A 23,547-nucleotide genomic window follows, 5' to 3' on the forward strand; every position below is an offset into this window, starting at 1 on the left:
GATAAAGTTCTGTTTTACATTTCCAAAGCAATGATCAGCAATTTATATAAGTCAGGTGTACCTTGCAGCAATACAGTGCAATGATCTCTTGGTGGTAGACATTTACCTACTGTACATTTCAAATACTTCATTATTCTATTATCAGCTCCCCTAGCTGGATTTAAGTAGCTCAACATGCTCACTTCTCTTGGATACAGGAAAGCCGATTGGCTCCAACAGAGGATGGGCACATCCAATAAAAAATGGTCACAAGGTGCACTTCTACCAATAAATACTCAAGGACAAGGGAGTTTCATCATTCCTTTGTCACCAGCAGGAGAAGAGAGGCTGTGATAGCCTGGACTGAACTGCATGGTGACTGTGATTGTGGATGGAGGATTAACAAGAATGCAATATCCTGGTGCCCCCTTGATATCAAATCATTTTTGGGGTGAGGCAGGTAGCCTAGTGGTTAGAGCATTGGGCCAATAACCATAAAGGTTGTTGGATCAAATCCCTGAGCTGACAAAGTAAAAATCTGTAAAAACCCACTGTGTCTCAGTAGGCTGTCATTGTAAATAAGACCTTGTTCTTAACTGACTTGCCTGGTTAAATAAATAAAAAAACATGGCTTTGTTGTTGAATTTATGAATTAAGTGTGCGTCCACACACCGTGCTATTCCTATCACAAATAGGCAGTACTCAGTTTTTATTTAACCATCTGGTTGCTATCAATCCCCCATTTTAAGATGGCATGTTTCCCTAGCAACCATTTTCTATAGCATGATGTCTGAGGACAAAGGACATATAGGAAATCGAATAATGTTCTTAGAATGCGCCCTTTTTGTCTTCAATCCATTTTTGCTAGGTTACACTTGCAGTAGCGGTGGAGTATTTCAAAAAAAGAATACATGTAGAGACGGATATAAATATTCAATACAATAAAAGAACAAGACACATTTTCAAGACGATTTATAGTGTTTCACAAAGCTTTTATTTACATGCACCATTTCTTAGACCGACGTTACATCATCCAAAGTGGAAATACATAAGGAAATGCCAACAAAACATCAAGTAGAGTGACGTCATTTAGGACCAGCAAGGTTAATAAGATCATAGGTAGGCAGTGAGTGATCTACAGTACGAGAAATAATACTGCAATATTACTTTAATGATGATACTAAACAAAAATTATTTCAGCATAAAACCAGCCAGTCAAATGGTTAATATCTAAATCATCGTGAAACCAATCCAAGTACTGTAATCAAAATATGTTGTATCAGGTCTAAATCCATCTACATTTATTACATAGAACTCCTATGTCGGTAGCGTTAAGAATTACATCGATGTCAAGAAAATAAGGAGTCATTAAAACTCCTAACATTTTCAATACAATAGCATTGGACACCCGTAAAGCTTGTACAATGTATGTTGACTTGAAATTTTGGTAATAATCTCTTCACTTAATCTTATTCCATGTGAGAAATCAGCTCATTATATTATTTTTGGGGGCAATAATTTAAACAGAATGTTAAGAGTTTATTGCTTCTGATTCTGTAGGAAATATGGGCCATTCAATAATCTGATATGTCAGGCTTTGCCTAAATGTCAATATTTAGCATGAGTAACTGCTTATCCAATGTACAAAAATAGGATTTTTGTAAGATGTAATTCCTTTGGTGTTTCAAAATAAGTAAAAATACAAAAGTAGATCCATTCTCATTGGATGAGATTGTAAACTTAACCCTTAGGTTGACCCTTTTTTGCTCTTACAAAGTATATTGGAAAACCACGAGTTCAATCCATTGTTCAAATTATTGTGACAGTCGTTTTGCCTGTAGAATTTCACTTTATCCCTTATTTCTACTAAAGCGCGTGCTCAACAAAGTACAGTCTCAATGTTTTCGTTTATTGGATTTCTTGAACGTGGAAAAGATTTGTCAAATATTCAAGAAGATATTGTACTGTTATTGTTCCCTACTTAAAAGCCATCTAAAATGGTATGCTACCATGCAACTGCCAATGCTTTTTATACAACGCGTTTCCTTAAAGGTCCTGCACGGTCAATCCAACATCTGCAACGGCTGTGCAGCATTCAGAGCTATGCGGCCTCCGCAGAAGTCAGAACATTTAAACTTCTTGCGCTTCGCAGAGCTGTTGGAAGTCGTCAAGGAAGTTAATATGTGTTTATAAAGCACCTTCCGCCCCCACGTACCGTCGACCAATCATGTCAATGCAGAGCCCTAAGTATTATTACAAAATTTGGGAGGCGCACTGCGACGCGGTGCGTAGCTCGATTTGGCCTCTGCAAGCCTCCAAGAGGCTCTGCAATTGCGTCAAAACCTCCATACGGAGCATCTGGATCGCATTTCCAGAGCAATCACGAATTGCTATAAGGACTGACAATCAAGCAACACCCAGGCCTATATTCATAAAGCTTCCTAGAGTAGGAGTGCTGATCTAAAAGGCTAAACTGATCCTGTATCAGCACTCGTACTCAGAAATGCTTTATTGAATACAGGCCATGTTATAGTGCAGAGTCTGACGTTGCAACTTTACAAAGCAGAGACTTCTCTCAGGAGTATTGAATACCAAAATCACCGAAGAAAATGAACCAAACATCACATACATACAGTACAATTAACGCCATGTGGTTCACCTTGCTTTTGATGATGTTAAACATTTACAAGCTAAATGCTGTACGATACAGGTGCATGGAATGGTTCTTTGATGCAAAAGGCGTTTCAAAGATACACAATTGCTTTTCCCCCCCCTTATTTCTTTAGTCCTCTTTTCTGCTGAGAACATACCGGTAAAAGCATACAAAGCTGAATCAAGTATATACAAAATAATGGTAACATTCTCTGGAGCTTGTTATAGATGTAAACAGGCAGTCAACCACACTGGAGTGACGGCTGGTTTGGCAAAAAAATATTGTGTTGGTTAATGTATAGTTAAGAAATATGACATGGGAAGCTGGGTAAAAATAAAATAAAAAACATTTCATTTTAATATCAGTGTTTACAAATCACCACATAAGGATAAATCCCTGAGACTTAAAATAAGTGTCTATTTCACATTTTAACTTCACATTTACTAAAATCCCACTGATAATACGGATGGTTCCTGTCTCAACTCCCAACACTAAACAGAGCTCCACAGTCCTGGGCCTGTATTCACAAATCATCAATGCAGTCAGCGTCCATCAGCTCATTACGGATGATAGTGTCCATGTCACAGTCCAGGCTGCTGTTGAACACGTCCAAATCCAGATCGTCAGGGATGGGAAAGCGGTCTGGAGCGATCAACTGAAATGGGTTTTCAGAGGTGCTGTTGTTGGTACCAGAGCCACCAAGCTGCATAGAAGAGTTTCTACTGGGAGACGGTAGGTGCTGGAGAAGCTGCTTGGCCTGCTGGTCCAAGTCATTGCTTGAGCACAACACTTCATTGCTCGGTGTAGACAAGCCAGCCTGAGCCCGCCAACCAGGCATTAAGGAAGTCTGGGAATTCAGACCCGCAGCACCGTCCCAGTTTGATGACATCATAGGGTCCTTGCGAAGCAGCATGGCATTCCGCCGGGAATTCTGGGACAAAGTGACAGAGGCGCTGGCTTGTGACATCAGTGGGTCAGAGTGCGTGAGCATGATGTCGCTGACATGGCTGCCATGTGTCTCCAGGCTCAGCAGGTCCTGTAGGGCGTGGTGGTGGTTGAAACGAGAGGACAGGCAGGAGAAGGAAGCTTGGTGGTTCTCCTGGATGGTCTGCATGGGGGACTGGCGTAGGGAGGTCACTGAGGAGGACGGGGGGCTGAGCTGGAAGATGGAGATGGCAGACCCGTAGCTGCCGGAGGATGGGATGCCCAGACTACTACTACCACCTCCTGAACAGCTGAAGGTTAACACTGAGCTCCCCATCTGATTGGGTCCTCCGCTCTCCACCTCCTGCCCCAGGGGCTGCTGGGACGCCGTCAAGCTGATGTTGTCCAGAAGGTCGCCCATCAGATCGTCAGGGAGCCCATCATTGAGGTTCATAGTGAGGGCTAGGTCGGCCAGACCTAGGGGGCCAGTGGAGGGGGACAAACTGCTGGGACTGGAGTAGAGCATGGGGGAGAGGGGAGAAATGGAGTCGTCATCCAGCGCCTCGTCCAGCTCTGGGTTGGCCAGGATGGGGGAAAGGCGCCCGCTGATTGTGCTGGCGTTGGAGTTGGTGCGAGACCTGAAGTCCGTCCAGGCATCCAGTTCGTCGCTGCTGCGAGACGTGGGACTTCCTGTCCACTTGGACAAGCTAGAGGATAAGGATAAACTCTCGGAGCTGCCATCTTGGACGGCCTGTAGGCCTAGAGATGCTTTCTTCTTGGCGGCGCGGCCTCGAGCACCTTTGATCAGCTTGTTGCTGTTGTCCATGGATACGGCCCGTCGTCGTGGAGCTTTGCCGCCTTTCCCGCCCTCAGGGTTGACCATCCACCAGGAACTTTTCCCCGTTCCTTCATTCTGCACCCGCATGAAACGACTGTGGAGAGACAGGTTGTGTCGGATGGAGTTCTGGAGAGAGAGGAAAGGGTTAGTTTTGTGTGACACTTTAACAGGAGTTTAATACAATATTGTTACGTGTTTAATTACAGTGTTACTACACAGATCTAAGAGAAACATTATATAAAAACACGTTTTTGATGGAGAAAGAGCCCAATGCATGTGAATTTTTGCAGTATTGATTTCATTCCTGATGTAAATGTGTGGATTGTCTTTGATGTTAAAGATTCTTGGTGGTAAAATTGCTCCAAAAAAAAGCAGTTTTTATATGGAGACTTGTGAAAAAATGTTTTTAAACCTCTGTATAAAACAAATTACATTACATTTTTTTAAAAGGCCTGTGCTCAATCATACATACACACTGGACATAAAGCTGAGAAGCAAAGTAAAGGGAGAAAACAATAATATACACACACTGGTTAGTACACTGCAGTTATACAATGTGTGGCTCTTCTACTCAGAGAGACAGTATTCCACTGCAACTGTGACCTATTTTCTGTCTGCTGCTGTAAAAGGCCTAACAGATTTCCCTGGAGATATTCTCCACCATGTAGCTTCTAAATGAAAAGGGCTGGAGTCTGTCTGTGCATTCAGGTTACACTAACAGGGAGTCCTGCCACAGAGCGAAGCAAAAGGAGAGCAGGGGAGAGGAGGAACCGCGGTAAGTCATCTCTGGGTATGCGGCACCAGGGATTGGAGAGGGGTGGGTTAATGAGAGATGTACGGATAAGTGTGAGTCCTAAGTCAAGGGTAGTCCTAAGTGCCTCTACCATTTTGCCTAGCAAAATCTGATATGCACACGTCTGCCTACTATGCAAAGCTGGACATTTCTGTGATGTGAGATAGATCACTGTCCAAACCGGCCTATTCTTTCCTATGGGTCAGTGGGCTGTTTTGTCTATATTTGAATATGGGTCAATGGTTTGGTCTGTTGACATCAAACTTCCCGAAAACCCCTCGGTCAGTGACTCGCTCCAAGCCAATTACATGATTAAACTAAGCAGTGAAACACTTTAATCATCCAGTCAGGAGTGAAACATGCTTCTCTTTTCCTGCACTGTTAATGCATGACTCATCAGCCGTTCTTTTACTTATTGACTAGCCTGGCAGGGTTGATACGACTTTGCAACATGCCAACAACTGTGGGTATGACTATGGTTAGCTGTAAAGCGGGGAATTGGCAGGGACCTCCATGATACAATATCACGATACCTACACTACCGGTCAAAACTTTTAGAACACCTACTCATTCAAGGGTTTTTCTTTATTTTGACTATTTTCTACATTGTATAGTGAAGAAATCAAAACTATGAAATAACACATATGGAATCATGTAGTAACCAAAAAAAGGTGTTAAACAACATTTTATATTTAAGATTCTTCAAAATAGCCACCCTTTGCCTTGATGACAGCTTTGCACACTCTTGGCATTCTCTCAACCAGCTTCATGAGGTAGTCCCTTGGAATGCATTTAAATGCATTTAGCAGGTGTGCCTTGTTAAAAGTTCATTTGTGGAATTTCTTTCCTCCTTAATGCGTTTGAGCCAATCAGTTGTGTTGTGACAAGTTAAGGGGGTATACAGAAGTTAGCCCTATTTGGTAAAAGACCAAGTCCATATTATGGCAAGAAAAGCTCAAATAAACAAAGAGAAACGATAGTCCATCATTACTTTACTTTTTTGGTTAGTACATGATTCCATGTGTTATTTAATAGTTTTGATGTCTTCACTGTTATTCTACAATGTAGAAAATAGTAAAAATAAAGAAAAACCCTTGACTGAGTAGGTGTTCTAAAACGTTTGACTGGTAGTGTAGGTGCTGACATGACATGCACTGCGATTCTCAATGTACTGCGATTCTCAATGTACTGCGATTCTCAATGCACTGCGATTCTCAATGCACTGCGATTCTCAAAGCACTGCGATTCTCAAAGCACTGCGATTCTCAAAGTACTGCGATTCTCAATGTACTGCGATTCAATACTGCCATTTAATATACAGCTGAAGCGTTTACATACACTTAGGCTGGAGTCATTAAAACTTATTTTTCAACCACTCCATAAACGTATTGTTAACAAAAACTAGATCTTTGTGCATGACACAAGTAATTTTTCCAACAATTGTTTATATACAGATTATTTCATTTATAATTCACTGTATCCCAATTCCAGTGGGTCAGAAGTTTACATACACTAAGTTGACTGTGCCTTTAAACTTCTTGGAAAATACTAGAAAATGAAGTCATGGCGTTAGAAGATTCTGATAGGCTACTTGACATCATTTGAGTCAATTGGAGGTATACCTGTGGATGTATTTCAAGGCCTACCTTCAAACTCAGTGCCTCTTTGCTTGACATCATGGGAAAATCAAAAGAAATCAGCCCAAGACCTCAGAAAAAATTTGTAGACGTCCACAAGTCTGGTTCATCCTTGGGAACAATTTTCAAACGCCTGAAGGTACCACGTTCATCTGTACAAACAACAGTACGCAAGTATAAACACCATGGGACCACGCAGCCGTCATACCGCTCAGGAAGGAGACAAGTTCTGTCTCATAGAGACATTGGTGCGAAAAGTGCAAATCAATCCCAGACTTTGTGAAGATGCTGGAGGAAGCAGGTACAAAAGTATCTATATCCACAGTAAAACGAGTCTTATATCGACATAACCTGAAAGGCCGCTCAGCAAGGAAGAAGCCACTGCTCCAAAACCGCCATAAAAAAAGCCAGACTACGGTTTGCAACTGTACATGGGGACAAAGATCTAACTTTTTGGAGAAATGTTCTCTGGTCTGATGAAACAAAAATAGAACCGTTTGGCCATAATGACCATAGTTATGTTTGGAGGAAAAAGGAGGAGGCTTGTAAGCCGAAGAACACCATCCCAACCCTGAAGCACGGCGGTGGCAGCATCATGTTGTGGGGGTGCTTCGCTGCAGGAGGGACTGGTGAACTTCACAAAATAGATGGCATCATGACGGAAAATTGTGTGGATATATTGAAGCAGCATCAGTCATGAAGTTAAAGCTTGGTCGCAATTGGGTCTTCCAAATGGACAATGACCCCAAGCATACTTCCATAGTTGTGGCAAAATGGCTTAAGGACAACAAAGTCAAGGCATTGGAGTGGCCATCACAAAGCCCTGACCTTAATCCCATAGACAATTTGTGGGCAGAACTGAAAAAGCATGTGCGAGCAAGGAGGCCTACAAACCTGACTCAGTTACACCATCTGTCAGGAGGAATGGGCCAAAACTCACCCAACTTATTGTGGTTAGCTAGTGGAAGGCTACACGAAACGTTTGACCCAAGTTAAACAATGCTACTAAATACTAATTTTAGTGTATGTAAACTTCTGACCCACTGGGAATGTGATGAAAGAAATAAAAGCTCAAATAAAATCACTACTATTTTTCTGACATTTCACATTCTTAAAAGTGGTGATCCTAACTGACCTAAGACAGGGAATTTTTTACTAGGATTAAACTGAGTTTAAATGTGTTTGGCTAAGGTGTATGTAAACGTCCGACTTCAACTGTACAATACTGCCAAAGATATTGCTCACCATGTCTGCTGCAGAGGGACAAGAGAGAGCCATAAGAAAATGAGTTGTGATCAGACATAGGAATAAAAAAGTGCTGGAAACATGCTGGCTCACCATTTTAAAAAGAAGATAGAGAACGACAAATTCCGGAGTTTTGGCACAGGTACAGCTGACTAGCGCTAGCGAGATTAAACTACTTATTATTATCATCATCAATTATTTTTGATACTTGGAGTCAAGATATCGCAATACTCTGCTGTATCGATTTAGCTGATTAGGTTACACAAACCTACCGTATTCAGATTTAAATCTATACATTGTTGTAGTATTATTGTTATTTTCACATGTATAATTGCAAGTAGAATGTGATCTCTATATTTTGATTTAAAAAATATATATTTTTGACCTTTATTTAACTAGGCAAGTCAGTTAAGAACAACTTCTTATTTACAACGACAGCCTACCCTGGCACAAACCCGGACGACATTGGGCTAATTGCGCGCCGCCCTTGGGACTCCCAATCACGGCCAGTTGTGAGCCTGGAATCGACCCAGGGTCTGTAGTGACGCCTCTAGCAGTGAGATGCAGTGCTTTCTGTAAAAAGACAGAACTAAAAGCACCCACTGTAGCGCTCCCCTCCCCCACCCTGTCATACAACAGCAGCAGCCGGTAGCAGCCTTTGATCAAAGCCTCCTTGTGAACAGACCGACAAACCGACAGACAGACAAACCGACAGACAGACAAACCGACACAGACACCAGAATTCTGCCAGTCTACACAAAGCAACGCCAGATCCAGAGTAAACCGGCAGCACGCCTCTTCCCCCTCTATTTCTCACCCCGCTCACATCATCCCTGTCTCTCCCTCAGACACCCTCTATTTCTCCCTCCTATCAATCTCTCTCGGTCCCATCTCTCACTCCCTCTTACTGCTACACATTGACCTACATAGTTTCCAGTCAGCTGATTCTGATTCTTGTGCTCAGGCCACCAGCCAATAAAAAAAGAAATGGAGGTATGGAGCACAGCAGCCAATGGCAAGACTCCAATTGATTAAAAACAAACCATAGTAGGTAGACCCATAACACTGTACCAGGACAATAGCTACAGCAAAGGGTGCATTGTCTAGCAACCAGACATAATGCATCAATTCTGTAAAAAATAAGACTTAAACTAAATGTTTCAGGACAAATGTGCACTGAATAGGTAAGTTATGGGTTGACTGCAGGGCTAAATACAAGTATATTCAAGGTTGAACAGAAGCACTAATGTATGACATAAAACATAGCGTTATTATCAAAGTGGGAGCTGAATTACCCACTGTATAGATTGACAATGTCAACGATTAGCCCCAAACCACTCTTCATAAAGGACATAATGCACCGACCTTGCCCCAGCTCAGCCGATACAGATAGACAACCTAAATCTTATATTCCTTAATGCCACACTGTCCTAATATGCAGACTAAACCTCATCTTATGTGTACAGAGTATCAGTACACTACTGTACCTAACCTATAGAAACTAAGACCTAAATGGTGATCTCTAAAGCCATCAGCATGCTTCAGTTCAGCTGGAGGCAAGCCGAATTGTTGTTTGAAAAACTAGAAAAAAAGCGGCAATAGTACTGTTTGTCCATTTTGAGACGCCGTAGCCAGTATACACGTCCTCAAAATAATTAGAATGAATCCAACTCAACACATCTGTCATTTTGACATTTTTGCTAAGATCTTAGCCACACACTTTTACATAACATGTTTGGTGCAGTATTTCTCAATTTAAAAAATCTCTCTTGTTGAATCACAAAGACTTTATTGAAGAATCCCTACTGTTGACCAATCACCGACGAAGGGTCATAGAATTCGGCAACAGACTTTGGCTTGCCTCGAGAAAAAAATGCTGTGTGCCCGATAATTTTTTATCATAGGTACACATCAACTGTGAGAGACGGAATCTAAAACAAAAATCCAGAAAATCACATTGTATGATCTTTAAGTTATTAATTTGCATTTTATTGCATGACATAAGTATTTGATCACCTACCAACCAGTAAGAATTCCGGCTCTCACAGACTTGCTTCTTTAAGAAGCCCTCATGTTCTCCACTCATTACCTGTATTAACTGCACCTGCTTTGAACTAGTTACCTGTATAAAAGACACCTGTCCACACACTCAATCAAACAGACTCCAACCTCTCCACAATGGCCAAGACCAGAGAGCTGTGTAAGGACATCAGGGCTAAAATTGTAGACCTGCACAAGGCTGGGATGGGCTACAGGACAATAGGCAAGCAGCTTGGTGAGAAGGCAACAACTGTTGGCGCAATTATTAGAAAATGGAAGAAGTTCAAGACGACGGTCAATCATCCTCGGTCTGGGGCTCCATGCAAGATCTCACCTCGTGGGGCATCAATGATCATGAGGAAGGTGAGGGATCAGCCCAGAACTACACGTCAGGACCTGGTCAATGACCTGAAGAGAGTTGGGACCACAGTCTCAAAGAAAACCATGAGTAACACAATACGCCATCATGGATTAAAATCCTGCAGCGCACGCAAGGTCCCCCTGCTCAAGCCAGCGCATGTCCAGGCCCGTCTGAAGTTTGCCAATGACCATCTGGATGATCCAGAGGAGGAATGGGAGAAGATCACGTGGTCTGATGAGACAAAAATAGAGCTTTTTGGTCCAAACTCCACTCGCTGTGTTTGGAGGAAGAAGAAGGATGAGTACAACCCCAAGATCACCAAAAACAACCGTGAAACATGGAGGTGGAAACGTCATTCTTTGGGGATGCTTTTCTGCAAAGGGGACAGGACGACTGCACCGTATTGAGGGGAGGATGGATGGGGCCATGTATCGCGAGATCTTGGCCAACAACCTCCTTCCCTCAGTAAGAGCATTGAAGATGGGTCGTGGCTGGGTATTCCACCATGACAATGACCCGAAACACACAGCCAGGGCAACTAAGGAGTGGTTCCGTAAGAAGCATCTCAAGGTCCTGGAGTGGCCTAGACAGTCTCCAGACCTGAACCCAATAGAAAATCTTTGGAGGGAGGTGAAAGTCCGTATTGCCCAGTGACAGCCCCAAAACCTGAAGGATCTGGAGAAGGTCTGTATGGAGGAGTGGGCCAAAATCCCTGCTGCAGTGTGTGCAAACCTGGTCAAGAACTACAGGAAATGTATGATCTCTGTAATTGCAAACAAAGGTTCCTGTACCAAATATTAAGTTCTGCTTTTCTGATGTATCAAATACTTATGTCATGCAATAAAATGCAAATTAATTACTTAAAAATCATACAATGTGATTTTCTGGATTTTTGTTTTACATTCCGTCTCTCACAGTTGAAGTGTACCTATGATAAACATTACAGACCTCTACATGCTTTGTAAGTAGGAAAACCTGCAAAATCGGCAGTGTATCAAATACTTGTTCTCCCCACTGTATACACAAACTCTTCCGAACTGTTTCGGCTGGGAAGCATGCGGACGCCTTAACAGTGTGAGCCACCCACAAGTAATCATGAGTGGCTTGTTGCGTGACTATTTCCATGACTAGTTAGGTTCCCATCCAATTGGCGACAGACTTTCATGTGAATATTCAAAAATCTGCATGATGAAAATATGCGCATTTTCCCACCAGTGGTGGGTTTCCACCAAACCGACTTGTTGTGGATAAAAATCTGTGCGTGACAACATTGTATGCACTTTCTCGCTTACGTTTTCAGGCACCGAATAAAAATGTAAAGTTCGATGTGCTTCCATCGCATTTTAAACTCAACCGATAGTTGTCAGAAACTGTTGCGTTAAATAGAAAATGTGCCTACTCTGGTATTGGCACAACTGCGCCCTAACAGCTCACAGATACAGCGCAGGTAGGCTGTGCGGGTAGGCTAATGATTCAACCATATACGCATCAGCAACCACAGCTAATGAAGTCACTGAAACCCTTAACAAAGAGTTGCAGTCTGTTTTGGAATGGGAACATCTCCAAAACTAAGAGCATTGTATTTGGTATAAATCATTCCTTAAGTTCTAGACCTCAGCTGAATCAGGTAATGAATCGTGTGGCTGTCGAACAAGTTGAGGAGATTAAATTACTTGGTTTTACCTTAGATTGTAAACTGTCCTGGTCAAAACATATAGATTCAATGGTTGTAAAGATGGGGAGAGGTCTGGCCGTAAAAAAGAGATGCTCTGCTTTTTTGACAGCACACTCAAAAAAGCAAGTCTTGCTGGCTCTAGTTTTGTCTTATCTTGATTATCGAGTGGTCCAGTGCTGCAAGGAAATACCTAGTTAAGCAGCAGCTGGCCCAGAACAGAGCGGCACGTCTTGTTCTTCATTGTAATCAGAGGGCTGATATAAATACTATGTATGCCAGTCTTTCTTGGCTAAGAGTTGAGGAGAGACTGACTGCATCACTTATTTTTTATAAGAAACATTAATGTGATGAAAATCCCAAATTGTTTGCATAGTCAACTTACACACAGCTCTGACACACACACTTATCCCACTAGACATGCCACCAGGGGTCTTTTCACAATCCACGCAGTGCACGCTGACTAGGTCGCTAGGTGTCAGAGCACGGTGTTTCCTCTGACACATTGGTGCGGCTGGCTTCCGGGTTGGATGCGCACTGTGTTAAGAAGCAGTGCGGCTTGGTTGTGTTGTGTTTCGGAGGACGCATGGCTCTCGACCTTCGTCTCTCCCAAGCCCATATGGGAGTTGTAGCGATGAGACAAGATAGTAACTACTAACAATTGGATACCACAATCCACAAATCCAGACAAATTCAAGAAAGCGTAGTATTATATAGAGCCCTTATTGTATGGAACTTCCTTCCATCTCAAATAAACAGCAAACTTGATTTTAAAAAACAGATAAAGCACAACGCCTTTCCCCTATTTGACCTAGATAGTGTGTGTAGGCTACATGTTTTGAAACGCTCTAACCACCTGCCTTACATTGCACTCCACGAGGAGCCTGTGTGGCAGGCTGACTACCTGTTACGCGAGGGCAGCAAGAAGCCAAGGTAAGTTGCTAGCTAGCATTAAACTTATCTTATATTAAAAAAAAATCTATCTTGAAATAATCACTAGTTAACTCCACATGGCTGATGATATTACTAGTTTATCTAGCGTGTCCTGCGTTGCATATAATCGATGTGGTGCCTGTTAATTTCTCATCGAATCACAGCCGACTGACAAATAGGTGATGATTTAACAAGGGCATTTACGGAAAAAAAACAGTCGTTGCACCAATGTACCTAACCATAAACATCAATGCCTTCTTTAAAATCAATACACAAGTATATATTTTTTTAAACCTGCATATTTAGTTAATATTGCCTGCTAACATGAATTTCTTATAACTAGGGAAATTGTGTCACTTCTCGTGTTCTGTGCAAGCAGTCAGGGTATATGCAGCAGTTTGGGCCGCCTGGCTCGTTGCGAACTGTGTGAAGTCCATTTATTCCTAACAAAGGCCGTAAATTAATTTGCCAGAATTGTACATAATTATGACACAACATTGAAGGTTGTACAATGTAACAGCAATATTTAGACTTAGGGATGCCACCCGTTAGATAAAATACAGAACTTTTCCGTATTTCACTGAAAGAATAAACTTTTTGTTTTCGAAATTATAGTTTCTGGATTCGACCATATTAATGGTATCGTATGGTATTTCTGTGTGTTATTATGTTATAATTAAGTCTATGATTTGATATTTGATACAGTACTATGGCTCAGTCAGACTGCTCTATCATTTTTAATCATTTTAGTCAATAAGATTCTTGCTACGTAAGCTCAACTTTCTGAACATTCGAGACGTGTAGTCCACTTGTCATTCCAATCTCCTTTGCATTAGCGTAGCCTCTTCTGTAGCCTGTCAACTATGTGTCTGTCTATCCCTGTTCTCTCCTCTCTGCACAGACCATACAAACGCTCCACACCGCGTGGCCGCGGCCACCCTAATCTGGTGGTCCCAGCGCGCACGACCCACGTGGAGTTCCAGGTCTCCGGTAGCCTCTGGAACTGCCGATCTGCGGCCAACAAGGCAGAGTTCATCTCAGCCTATGCCTCCCTCCAGTCCCTCGACTTCTTGGCACTGACGGAAACATGGATCACCACAGATAACACTGCTACTCCTACTGCTCTCTCTTCGTCCGCCCACGTGTTCTCGCACACCCCGAGAGCTTCTGGTCAGCGGGGTGGTGGCACCGGGATCCTCATCTCTCCCAAGTGGTCATTCTCTCTTTCTCCCCCTACCCATCTGTCTATCACCTCCTTTGAATTCCATGCTGTCACAGTTACCAGCCCTTTCAAGTTTAACATCCTTATCATTTATCGCCCTCCAGGTTCCCTCGGAGAGTTCATCAATGAGCTTGATGCCTTGATAAGCTCCTTTCCTGAGGACGGCTCACCTCTCACAGTTCTGGGCGACTTTAACCTCCCCACGTCTACCTTTGACTCTTTCCTCTCTGCCTCCTTCTTTCCACTCCTCTCCTCTTTTGACCTCTCCCTCTCACCTTCCCCCCCTACTCACAAGGCAGGCAATACGCTCGACCTCATCTTTACTAGATGCTGTTCTTCCACTAACCTCATTGCAACTCCCCTCCAAGTCTCCGACCACTACCTTGTATCCTTTTCCCTCTCGCTCTCATCCAACACTTCCCACACTGCCCCTACTCGGATGGTATCGCGCCGTCCCAACCTTCGCTCTCTCTCCCCCGCTACTCTCTCCTCTTCCATCCTATCATCTCTTCCCTCTGCTCAAACCTTCTTCAACCTATCTCCTGATTCTGCCTCCTCAAACCTCCTCTCCTCCCTTTCTGCATCCTTTGACTCTCTATGTCCCCTATCCTCCAGGCCGGCTCGGTCCTCCCCTCCCGCTCCGTGGCTCGACGACTCATTGCGAGCTCACAGAACAGGGCTCCGGGCAGCCGAGCGGAAATGGAGGAAAACTCGCCTCCCTGCGGACCTGGCATCCTTTCACTCCCTCCTCTCTACATTTACCTCTTCTGTCGCTGCTGCTAAAGCCACTTTCTACCACTCTAAATTCCAAGCATCTGCCTCTAACCCTAGGAAGCTCTTTGCCACCTTCTCCTCCCTCCTGAATACCCCTCCCCCCCCTCTGCAGATGACTTCGTCAACCATTTTGAAAAGAAGGTCGACGACATCCGATCCTCGTTTGCTAAGTCAAACGACACCGCTGGTTCTGCTCACACTGCCCTACCCTGTGCTCTGACCTCTTTCTCCCCTCTCTCTCCAGATGAAATCTCGCGTCTTGTGACGGCCGGCCGCCCAACAACCTGCCCGCTTGACCCTATCCCCTCCTCTCTTCTCCAGACCATTTCCGGAGACCTTCTCCCTTACCTCACCTCGCTCATCAACTCATCCCTGACCGCTGGCTACGTCCCTTCCGTCTTCAAGAGAGCGAGAGTTGCACCCCTTCTGAAAAAACCTACACTCGATCCCTCCGATGTCAACAACTACAGACCAGTATCCCTTCTTTCTTTTCTCTCCAAAACCCTTGAACGTGCTCAGATTATCCTTGGCCACAGAAGCTCTCCCGCTATCTCTCTCAGAATGACCTTCTTGATCCAAATCAGTCAGGTTTCAAGACTAGTCATTCAACTGAGACTACTCTTCTCTGTATCACGGAGGCGCTCCGCACTGCTAAAGCTAACTCTCTCTCCTCTGCTCTCATCCTTCTAGACCTATCGGCTGCCTTCGATACTGTGAACCATCAGATCCTCCTCTCCACCCTCTCAGAGTTGGGCATCTCCGGCGCGGCCCACGCTTGGATTGCGTCCTACCTGACAGGTCGCTCCTACCAGGTGGCGTGGCGAGAATCCGTCTACTCACCATGTGCTCTCACCACTGGTGTCCCCCAGGGCTCTGTTCTAGGCCCTCTCCTATTCTCGCTATACACCAAGTCACTTGGCTCTGTCATAACCTCACATGGTCTCTCCTATCATTGCTATGCAGACGACACACAATTAATCTTCTCCTTTCCCCCTTCTGATGACCAGGTGGCGAATCGCATCTCTGCATGTCTGGCAGACATATCAGTGTGGATGACGGATCACCACCTCAAGCTGAACCTCGGCAAGACGGAGCTGCTCTTCCTCCCGGGGAAGGACTGCCCGTTCCATGATCTCGCCATCACGGTTGACAACTCCACTGTGTCCTCCTCCCAGAGCGCTAAGAACCTTGGCGTGATCCTGGACAACACCCTGTCGTTCTCAACTAACATCAAGGCGGTGGCCCGTTCCTGTAGGTTCATGCTCTACAACATCCGCAGAGTACGACCCTGCCTCACACAGGAAGCGGCGCAGGTCCTAATCCAGGCACTTGTCATCTCCCGTCTGGATTACTGCAACTCGCTGTTGGCTGGGCTCCCTGCCTGTGCCATTAAACCCCTACAACTCATCCAGAACGCCGCAGCCCGTCTGGTGTTCAACCTTCCCAAGTTCTCTCACGTCACCCCGCTCCTCCGCTCTCTCCACTGGCTTCCAGTTGAAGCTCGCATCCGCTACAAGACCATGGTGCTTGCCTACGGAGCTGTGAGGGGAACGGCACCTCAGTACCTCCAGGCTCTGATCAGGCCCTACACCCAAACAAGGGCACTGCGTTCATCCACCTCTGGCCTGCTCGCCTCCCTACCACTGAGGAAGTACAGTTCCCGCTCAGCCCAGTCAAAACTGTTCGCTGCTCTGGCCCCCCAATGGTGGAACAAACTCCCTCACGACGCCAGGACAGCGGAGTCAATCACCACCTTCCGGAGACACCTGAAACCCCACCTCTTTAAGGAATACCTAGGATAGGATAAAGTAATCCTTCTCACCCCCCTTAAAAGATTTAGATGCACTATTGTAAAGTGGCTGCTCCACTGGATGTCATAAGGTGAAGGCACCAATTTGTAAGTCGCTCTGGATAAGAGCGTCTGCTAAATGACTTAAATGTAATGTAAATGTAGGCAGCAGCAGGCTCGTAAGCATTCATTCAAACAGTACTTTCGTGCGTTTGCCAGCAGCTCTTCGCAATTCTTCAAACATTGCGCTGTTTATGACTTCAAGCCTATCAACTCCCGAGATTAGGCTGGTGCAACCGATGTGAAATGGCTAACTAGATAGCAAGGTGCGCGCTAATACCGTTTCAAATGTCACTCGCTCTGAGACTTGGAGTGGTTGTTCCCCTTGCTCTGCATGGGTAACGCTGCTTCGAGGGTGGCTGTTGTCGATGTGTTCCTGGTTCGAGCCCAGGTAGGAGCGAGGAGAGGGACGGAAGCTATACTGTTACACTGGCAATACTAAAGTGCCTATAAGAACATCCAATAGTTAAAGGTATATGAAATAGAAAAATAGTATAGAGAGAAATAGTCCTATAATTCCTATAATAACTACAACCTAAAACTTCTTACCTGGGAATATTGAAGACTGTTAAAAGGAACCACCAGCTTTCATATATTCTCATGTTCTGAGAAAGGAACTTAAACGTTAGCTTTTTTCAATGGCATATATTGCACTTTCTTCTCCAACACTTTTCTTTGCAATATTTAAACCAAATTGAATATGTTTCATTATTTATTTGAGGCTAAATTGATATTATTGATGTATTATATAAAGTTAAAATAAGTGTTCATTCAGTATTGTTGTAATTGTCATTATTACAATTTTTTTTAAATAATATTGGCCAATTAATCGGTATCGGTTTTTTTGGCCCTCCAATAATCGGTATCAGCGTTGAAAAATCATAATCGGTCGACCTCTACTATTGATGTTCTGTATTATGTTTCATGTGGACCCCAGGAAGAGTAGCTGTTGCAACAACTAATGGGGATCCTAATAAAATACCAAATATCTACATGGAGATATTATGGATAACAATATGTTTGTCAAACAATGATCATCAGGGCCATGTCCGAATACCATACTTAAAACTGCATACTATTTAGCGCGTACCGTTTAGTAAAAAGTATGCAGTATGCCACAACACAGTAGCGGCTTCTGATTGGCTTAGGTGGGGAGGGGCCGAGTGCGGTTGAATTTTTCCATTAACCAGCCTAAACTCTGAATAGAATAGGTTAGTTATAGGCCTCAGGCTGCCTATAACATTTGACCTACACCGTAGTAGACCATATAGCCCATGTATCCCGTTTAAAAAGGGCTGAAGTCAAACAGATCAGTTCCATTTCGACATATTTAGTGAAACCAAAGTGCTGTAACATATAAATGAAATCAAATAGCCTAGTACACACACCAAAACTTGGACAGCAACATAATAAACTAACACACTCATTTTTGGGAAGGAGATCAAAATGATCCATAAACTAAATAGGTAGACTAGACAACAAAACTAAAACAATCCACATGTTCAACTCAAAAGCAGCCATTTCCCGAGTCCCCGGTGCCGACAGATTCAGAAATCAAAAGATGGTTTAGTATTTCATTTTAAAGCTCTGACGAAAGCCAAGGGAACAAATAACACTTCAGTGAGAAACTAGTAATCCACTTTGGGATTTGTAATTTTATTTTTTAAGAACGTTTCCAAAGATGCAATACTTGTGATCATTTTAAGGAGAACAAAAACTACTTAGCCTACATTTGAAAACCACCAAAAGAAGCGTTGTGCATCTTCCCAATTAAGTAGCCTAGTTTTGTTGTTTGCTACTTGAAGAGAACTTGCAGCCCACCTCTTCCAATGCAATGTGGAAAAGTGTGCATCAAATTCTACTAGACGACGAGCCAGAATGAGTATAAAATCCTGGGATTTAAACCATACTTGATTTTCGAAATGTCACATAGTATTAAAACATTCTATATTTGCATACTGAGAATGCGTCATTGCGTTGTTTCCCGCTATTAGTTGATTTTGGTAGCGCATTCCCATATCTAAATGATCAGCTGTTGTCAAAGCCGAAACGAGTATGACGTCCAGGCATTAACAGTATACTTGATTCTCAACATGTCGTATACTATTAAGCTTTATTTTTTTGCATATTCAAACAGCCTACTATTGAGGACGCAAGTATGTATTCAGACACGGCCCATGTCACCAGAATAAGACCCTCGTTATTGATTTATTGTTATAACTATGATCATTATTATAGTAATGATCCTAGTGGGGTTGCGGTCCAAGGCACTGCATCTCAGTGCTAGAGGCATCACTACAGACCCTGGTTCGATTCCATGCTGTATCATAACCGGTCGTGACTGGGAGTCCCATAGGGCGCCGCACAATTGGCCCATCGTCTTCCGGGTTAGGGTTTGGCCGTCATTGTAAATAAAAATGTGACTGACTTGCCTAGTTAAATAAGTGTTAAATAAAAATAAAACACAAAAACCTCTATCCAACAGTTGCACAGGATTACAAACCTAGACTATTTATATTTCCAGACCTCTTTTTTCCATTTAAATCCAGCAAAGCTGTAGCTTTCATTAGACTCGATTCCATGACGGATGGATTGGTTTTCCAGGCCAAACTAATCCCCAGAATCAAACGGAGGCAAGAGACAACAGACCAGAGAGAGCCCTTTGCAGACCAAAATTATAGGCTTAAAGGGATATTTCAGGATTTTGGCAATGAAGACCTTTATCTACCTCCCAAGACTCAGATGAACTAATGGATACCATTTTTATGCCTCTGCATCCAGAAGGAAGTTGGAGGCAATTTTGTGAGCCAATGATAACTAGCTTAGCGCAGAGACTGGAAGTCTTCGGGTACAGCTAGCATGCCACCAGTCTTTGTGCTAAGCGAGCGCTAACGCTAGTTAGCATTTGGCTTCCTTCACAGCCAAAATCCTGAACTATCCCTTTAACCACCAGGTTATAAGGGCACTAAAAGAGAGGCCTCTGATGAGAGGGACTATCTGAACTAATGAATACTCCTCAGGAAAAACAATACTAATAAAATGGGAAAAGGTGGATGAAGAAGTATCTCAACTCGGGAGAAATTAAAGGAAAATAACTACCTTCATTGGCTGTTGAGGCCAGGTAGTGGGGTCTTTTGTTTTCGTCCTCAGCTGTATGCATCCATTTTAAATAATCAATGGCTATCATTCACCATCTACCATCACAATGAATAGCCCATCATTGGGTGCATCCCAAATGACAGCCCAATCCCTACATACTGTAGTGCATTGCATATGACCAGGCCCTACGGGACCAGAGTAAAAACAAATGCACTATAAAAGGAAATAGGATGCCATATGGGAAACAAATGTGTTTAACTGCGCCTTTGTTCTAATCGTGTTACTGAAAACTGCTCTAATAAATAAACTCAGATCAAAAGGACACCATAACATAAAAATTGGTCACCCTAAATGTGTTTTAATTTAATAACATTTTTTAATTTTCAACTGCTGACAAATATTCCTTTACAAGAAAAGTGTTTGTTGTAATTTGTTGCACTGAGCCGAGATCCCCTGCAGGCCAGAGGGCCTCTTCTACATGCAAGTACTCTGATAAGAGCGTCTGCTAAATGACTTAAATGTAAATGTAAATAAGACGGTGGCAGTCAGAGGAACTCTCCACTCAGTGTTACAGTACGAGTAGCATAAAGTGAAACTGAACAATTCAGTTTGAACCCAGGCTGACAGTATATAGCCTAAGTCTCCTAAACCAGAGCCATAGTGTAGGTCTATATGGTTCTGTCCTAAACTCGAGACAGCATCTGATTGCCCAGCTTTCTCTGAATGGTCTTCATCAAGAGGGCTGAATGACAATGTAGGTATCCATCTGCTTCTATTACAGCACTGTCATAGGCCGAGTGACAGGAGTGGTGTTGGCTGCACTCAGGAGGAGCCTCATGCAACAGTGATATCTGCATGGGGCGTCCCTTGTTTCTATCAGGCAGCCACACACTTTCCAATCCCAGCTGGTTATCATTTTTTTGTATGCTTTGTAATTCCAGAAAATGTCCATAATATATCTGCCGCTGATTAGTGGAATGATATTGTTTTACAGTATTACTTACCCGCAATTGTTCGCTCAATTTCAGTTTATGTGAGAAACCCTCCACTATGCAGTGCTTGGTATCATTGTACCATCTAAATCGCTGTGAAATATATTTTCAATAACAAAAAATATATAGTTTTTATAGTTGTTTGAAGCTGGCGGACCAAAATGAGTTGGTTTCAGTTTTGGTGCACCAGTTTCAAACTGTAAAAACGATATTTGTTACTGAAAATATATATTTCACAGCGATTTAGATGGTACAATGATAACAAGAACTGAAATTGAGCAAACAGTAGAATTTTTGCAACCAGGAAATGACAGCGATTTCCACTAGATAACACAGCCACAAAGTCAGAACAGCTTTTCTCAGTTTGACAACATATGCCAATCCAGCGGGAGAACTCAATTGGCAAAAATCCCAGCCAATGTGTAGCACCTATAAGAACACTATGACCTCAGGCCATATAACCCCAGGAATTACAGGAAATTAGCTTTAAAATGCATATTGTTCACTCCGCCCCATGGCAAAATGTGTAGAATTGCAGCAAACCTGATTTAAAAACTAAAACATTTTCTCTATGTCCAGTGTAGAATTGCAGGAAATATACCCTAAAAACGATAGTTATTTATTTTATCTCCGCTGTCAAGAGGGGGGCACTACTCGCAACAAATTTCACGTGGGGCCCTCAAAAGGCTAGGGCTGGCTCTGACTACATGTGTGGATGTGGGTAAGTAGACCCGCGAGCCACTTGCGGCTCCTAATGCGTTGAGCTTTTGTGGCCCCCACCCCTATCCCTGGTCTAGATGGAGGAAGACGTCACACCAAAAAAACATACTGTGGTCCTTGGTATGTGTGTGTTTGAATACCCCGAGTGTGTCCCCTCACTACAATATGTACAGTATGTAGCCTACCTAAAACACATTAACTCCAAGTGAAAGCATTGTAATATCTTTATCAATTCAGATGCCACCTGCAGATGACAGTACACACTAAGAACACATGGGCTAACTCACACAGCCTTTGTTACAGTGTTATTACTGAAAGCATCATCCCATATCAGTGATGTCACCCTGCTGCTCACCTTCCAGCCTGCAGAGCTGTTGCTGTCTCCTTTGTCCTTGAAGTAAGGGACAGACCTCACCATCCACTCATAGATCTGGGATAATGTCAGCCTCTGGTCCGGGGAGCTTTCTATGGCCTGGGTGATGAGGTCCGCATAGGAGTAGTTCCCCCAGGCATTCCTCCTAGCTGAGGACTTCCTAGGTTGGGAGGCCAGGCCATTGAGAGCTGAGACAGCATGCGTCTGTGTGGACAAGGAGGACCCATCGATGTCATTCCCCTCCTCTTTGGAAGTGGGGTTTAGTACTTCTTCCTTAGTGGTGGTGGTGAAGCATGGGTGTTTAGAAGAGTTCTTTGTGTTCTGATGTATGGCTATGCCACCATTCACATTATTGACAGTATACGAACTAGAGCTGCTGGGTGCTGTGACATCATCATCCTCTTCCTCGGGAATGATGTCATCGTTTGATTCGGGCTTCCCTACATTGGACTCTGGTCGAGGCAGAGGCCAGGTGCAAGACCGTGGTCGTTTCTGGGGCTCAAAGTCTGGATCGATGTCAATATCCTGAGAGAGTGGTTCATTGTGTGATACTTCAGCCATATTCCCCTCCTTGGTTTCTTGCTTGTATTCGGTATACACTGATCAACAAAGTTGCATTCCATTAATAATAGGCTATTATTCGTTTGGTTATCATGCATAATATTAGCAATCAATCACCAGACTAATTTAAAGCATGTATAATGAGTCAAATGTGTCCAAGGTCTACATTCCACACCTCCAGCTGCTGATAGAACTCCACGTGCGTCCCGTCGACTGTCTTTTCTCTGATGATCGCAGCAACTTGATCGTGCGATTCAAAAGGCCATTGTTTCATGTGCATGTATTACTGCAGCGTCTGTCTGTAAACAAATTGATTTATTATACATACGGCATTTTAAGTGATACAACAGAATTCCATCACCTATCTTGGGAATGGCGTGTAAGCGCACCCTCTAGAATAACGTTAGCTAGCTACTGTATACAATCAACAGCGTTCCGTGTTTGTTTACTATTTCCAATATGCAGGTTACATTTTTTTTTTTAAATAGCTCGCTAGCGATAAGAATCCACACCTTCACATTCCAAATGGGGCTGCCATCTTGACCATTTCCTTTCCAAATCCTTTATTAACCGTGTAGCTATGAGGAGCACCGCCGAGAGCTTTCATTCCCTGCCTCCAGTGAGCTACTGGTTACCATCGATAAATTATTTTCAGCGTTTGCAACAAATGAAGAGTCCAGCTACTTACACAATGTTGCATGTCGAATTAATAAAACATTCGCTCTGCCTGTGATTCTGCTCCCTCTCCTCATCCCGAGCAGCGGTGCACACCACAAGCACAACCTCCAAGGCCATCTCCAGCTGGCTACTAATACTGTAGTCCCAGATGAAAGAAAAGACCTGCCCCCTGGATTGCACTGAAGGAATCGGAGTTAAAGTGAC

At 43.5% G+C, this 23,547-nt stretch overlaps 1 protein-coding gene across 3 annotated transcripts; it reads right to left on the reverse strand.

Annotated features, from left to right (window-relative positions):
- Positions 1-950: 950 nt before the first annotated feature.
- On the reverse strand, positions 951-23,542 carry LOC115145912 (forkhead box protein O3-like). Of its 3 annotated transcripts, XM_029687555.2 has the most exons (4): positions 23,354-23,542; positions 22,841-22,964; positions 22,087-22,703; positions 951-4,520 (listed from the first exon to the last, which is right to left on the reverse strand). In XM_029687555.2, the coding sequence occupies exons 3-4, from the start codon at positions 22,663-22,665 to the stop codon at positions 3,156-3,158; spliced, it is 1,944 nt and encodes a 647-aa protein (XP_029543415.1). In that variant the 5' UTR covers positions 22,666-22,703; positions 22,841-22,964; positions 23,354-23,542; the 3' UTR covers positions 951-3,155. The 3 variants fall into 3 exon arrangements, with proteins under 3 accessions (XP_029543415.1, XP_029543417.1, XP_029543416.1); XM_029687557.2 differs by having other exon boundaries at positions 22,087-22,960; XM_029687556.2 differs by having other exon boundaries at positions 22,087-22,964; positions 23,178-23,542.
- Between the last annotated feature and the right edge of the window lie 5 nt (positions 23,543-23,547).

This window comes from Oncorhynchus nerka, linkage group LG18 (genome assembly GCF_034236695.1).
Source record: "Oncorhynchus nerka isolate Pitt River linkage group LG18, Oner_Uvic_2.0, whole genome shotgun sequence".
Taxonomy (NCBI): domain Eukaryota; kingdom Metazoa; phylum Chordata; class Actinopteri; order Salmoniformes; family Salmonidae; genus Oncorhynchus; species Oncorhynchus nerka.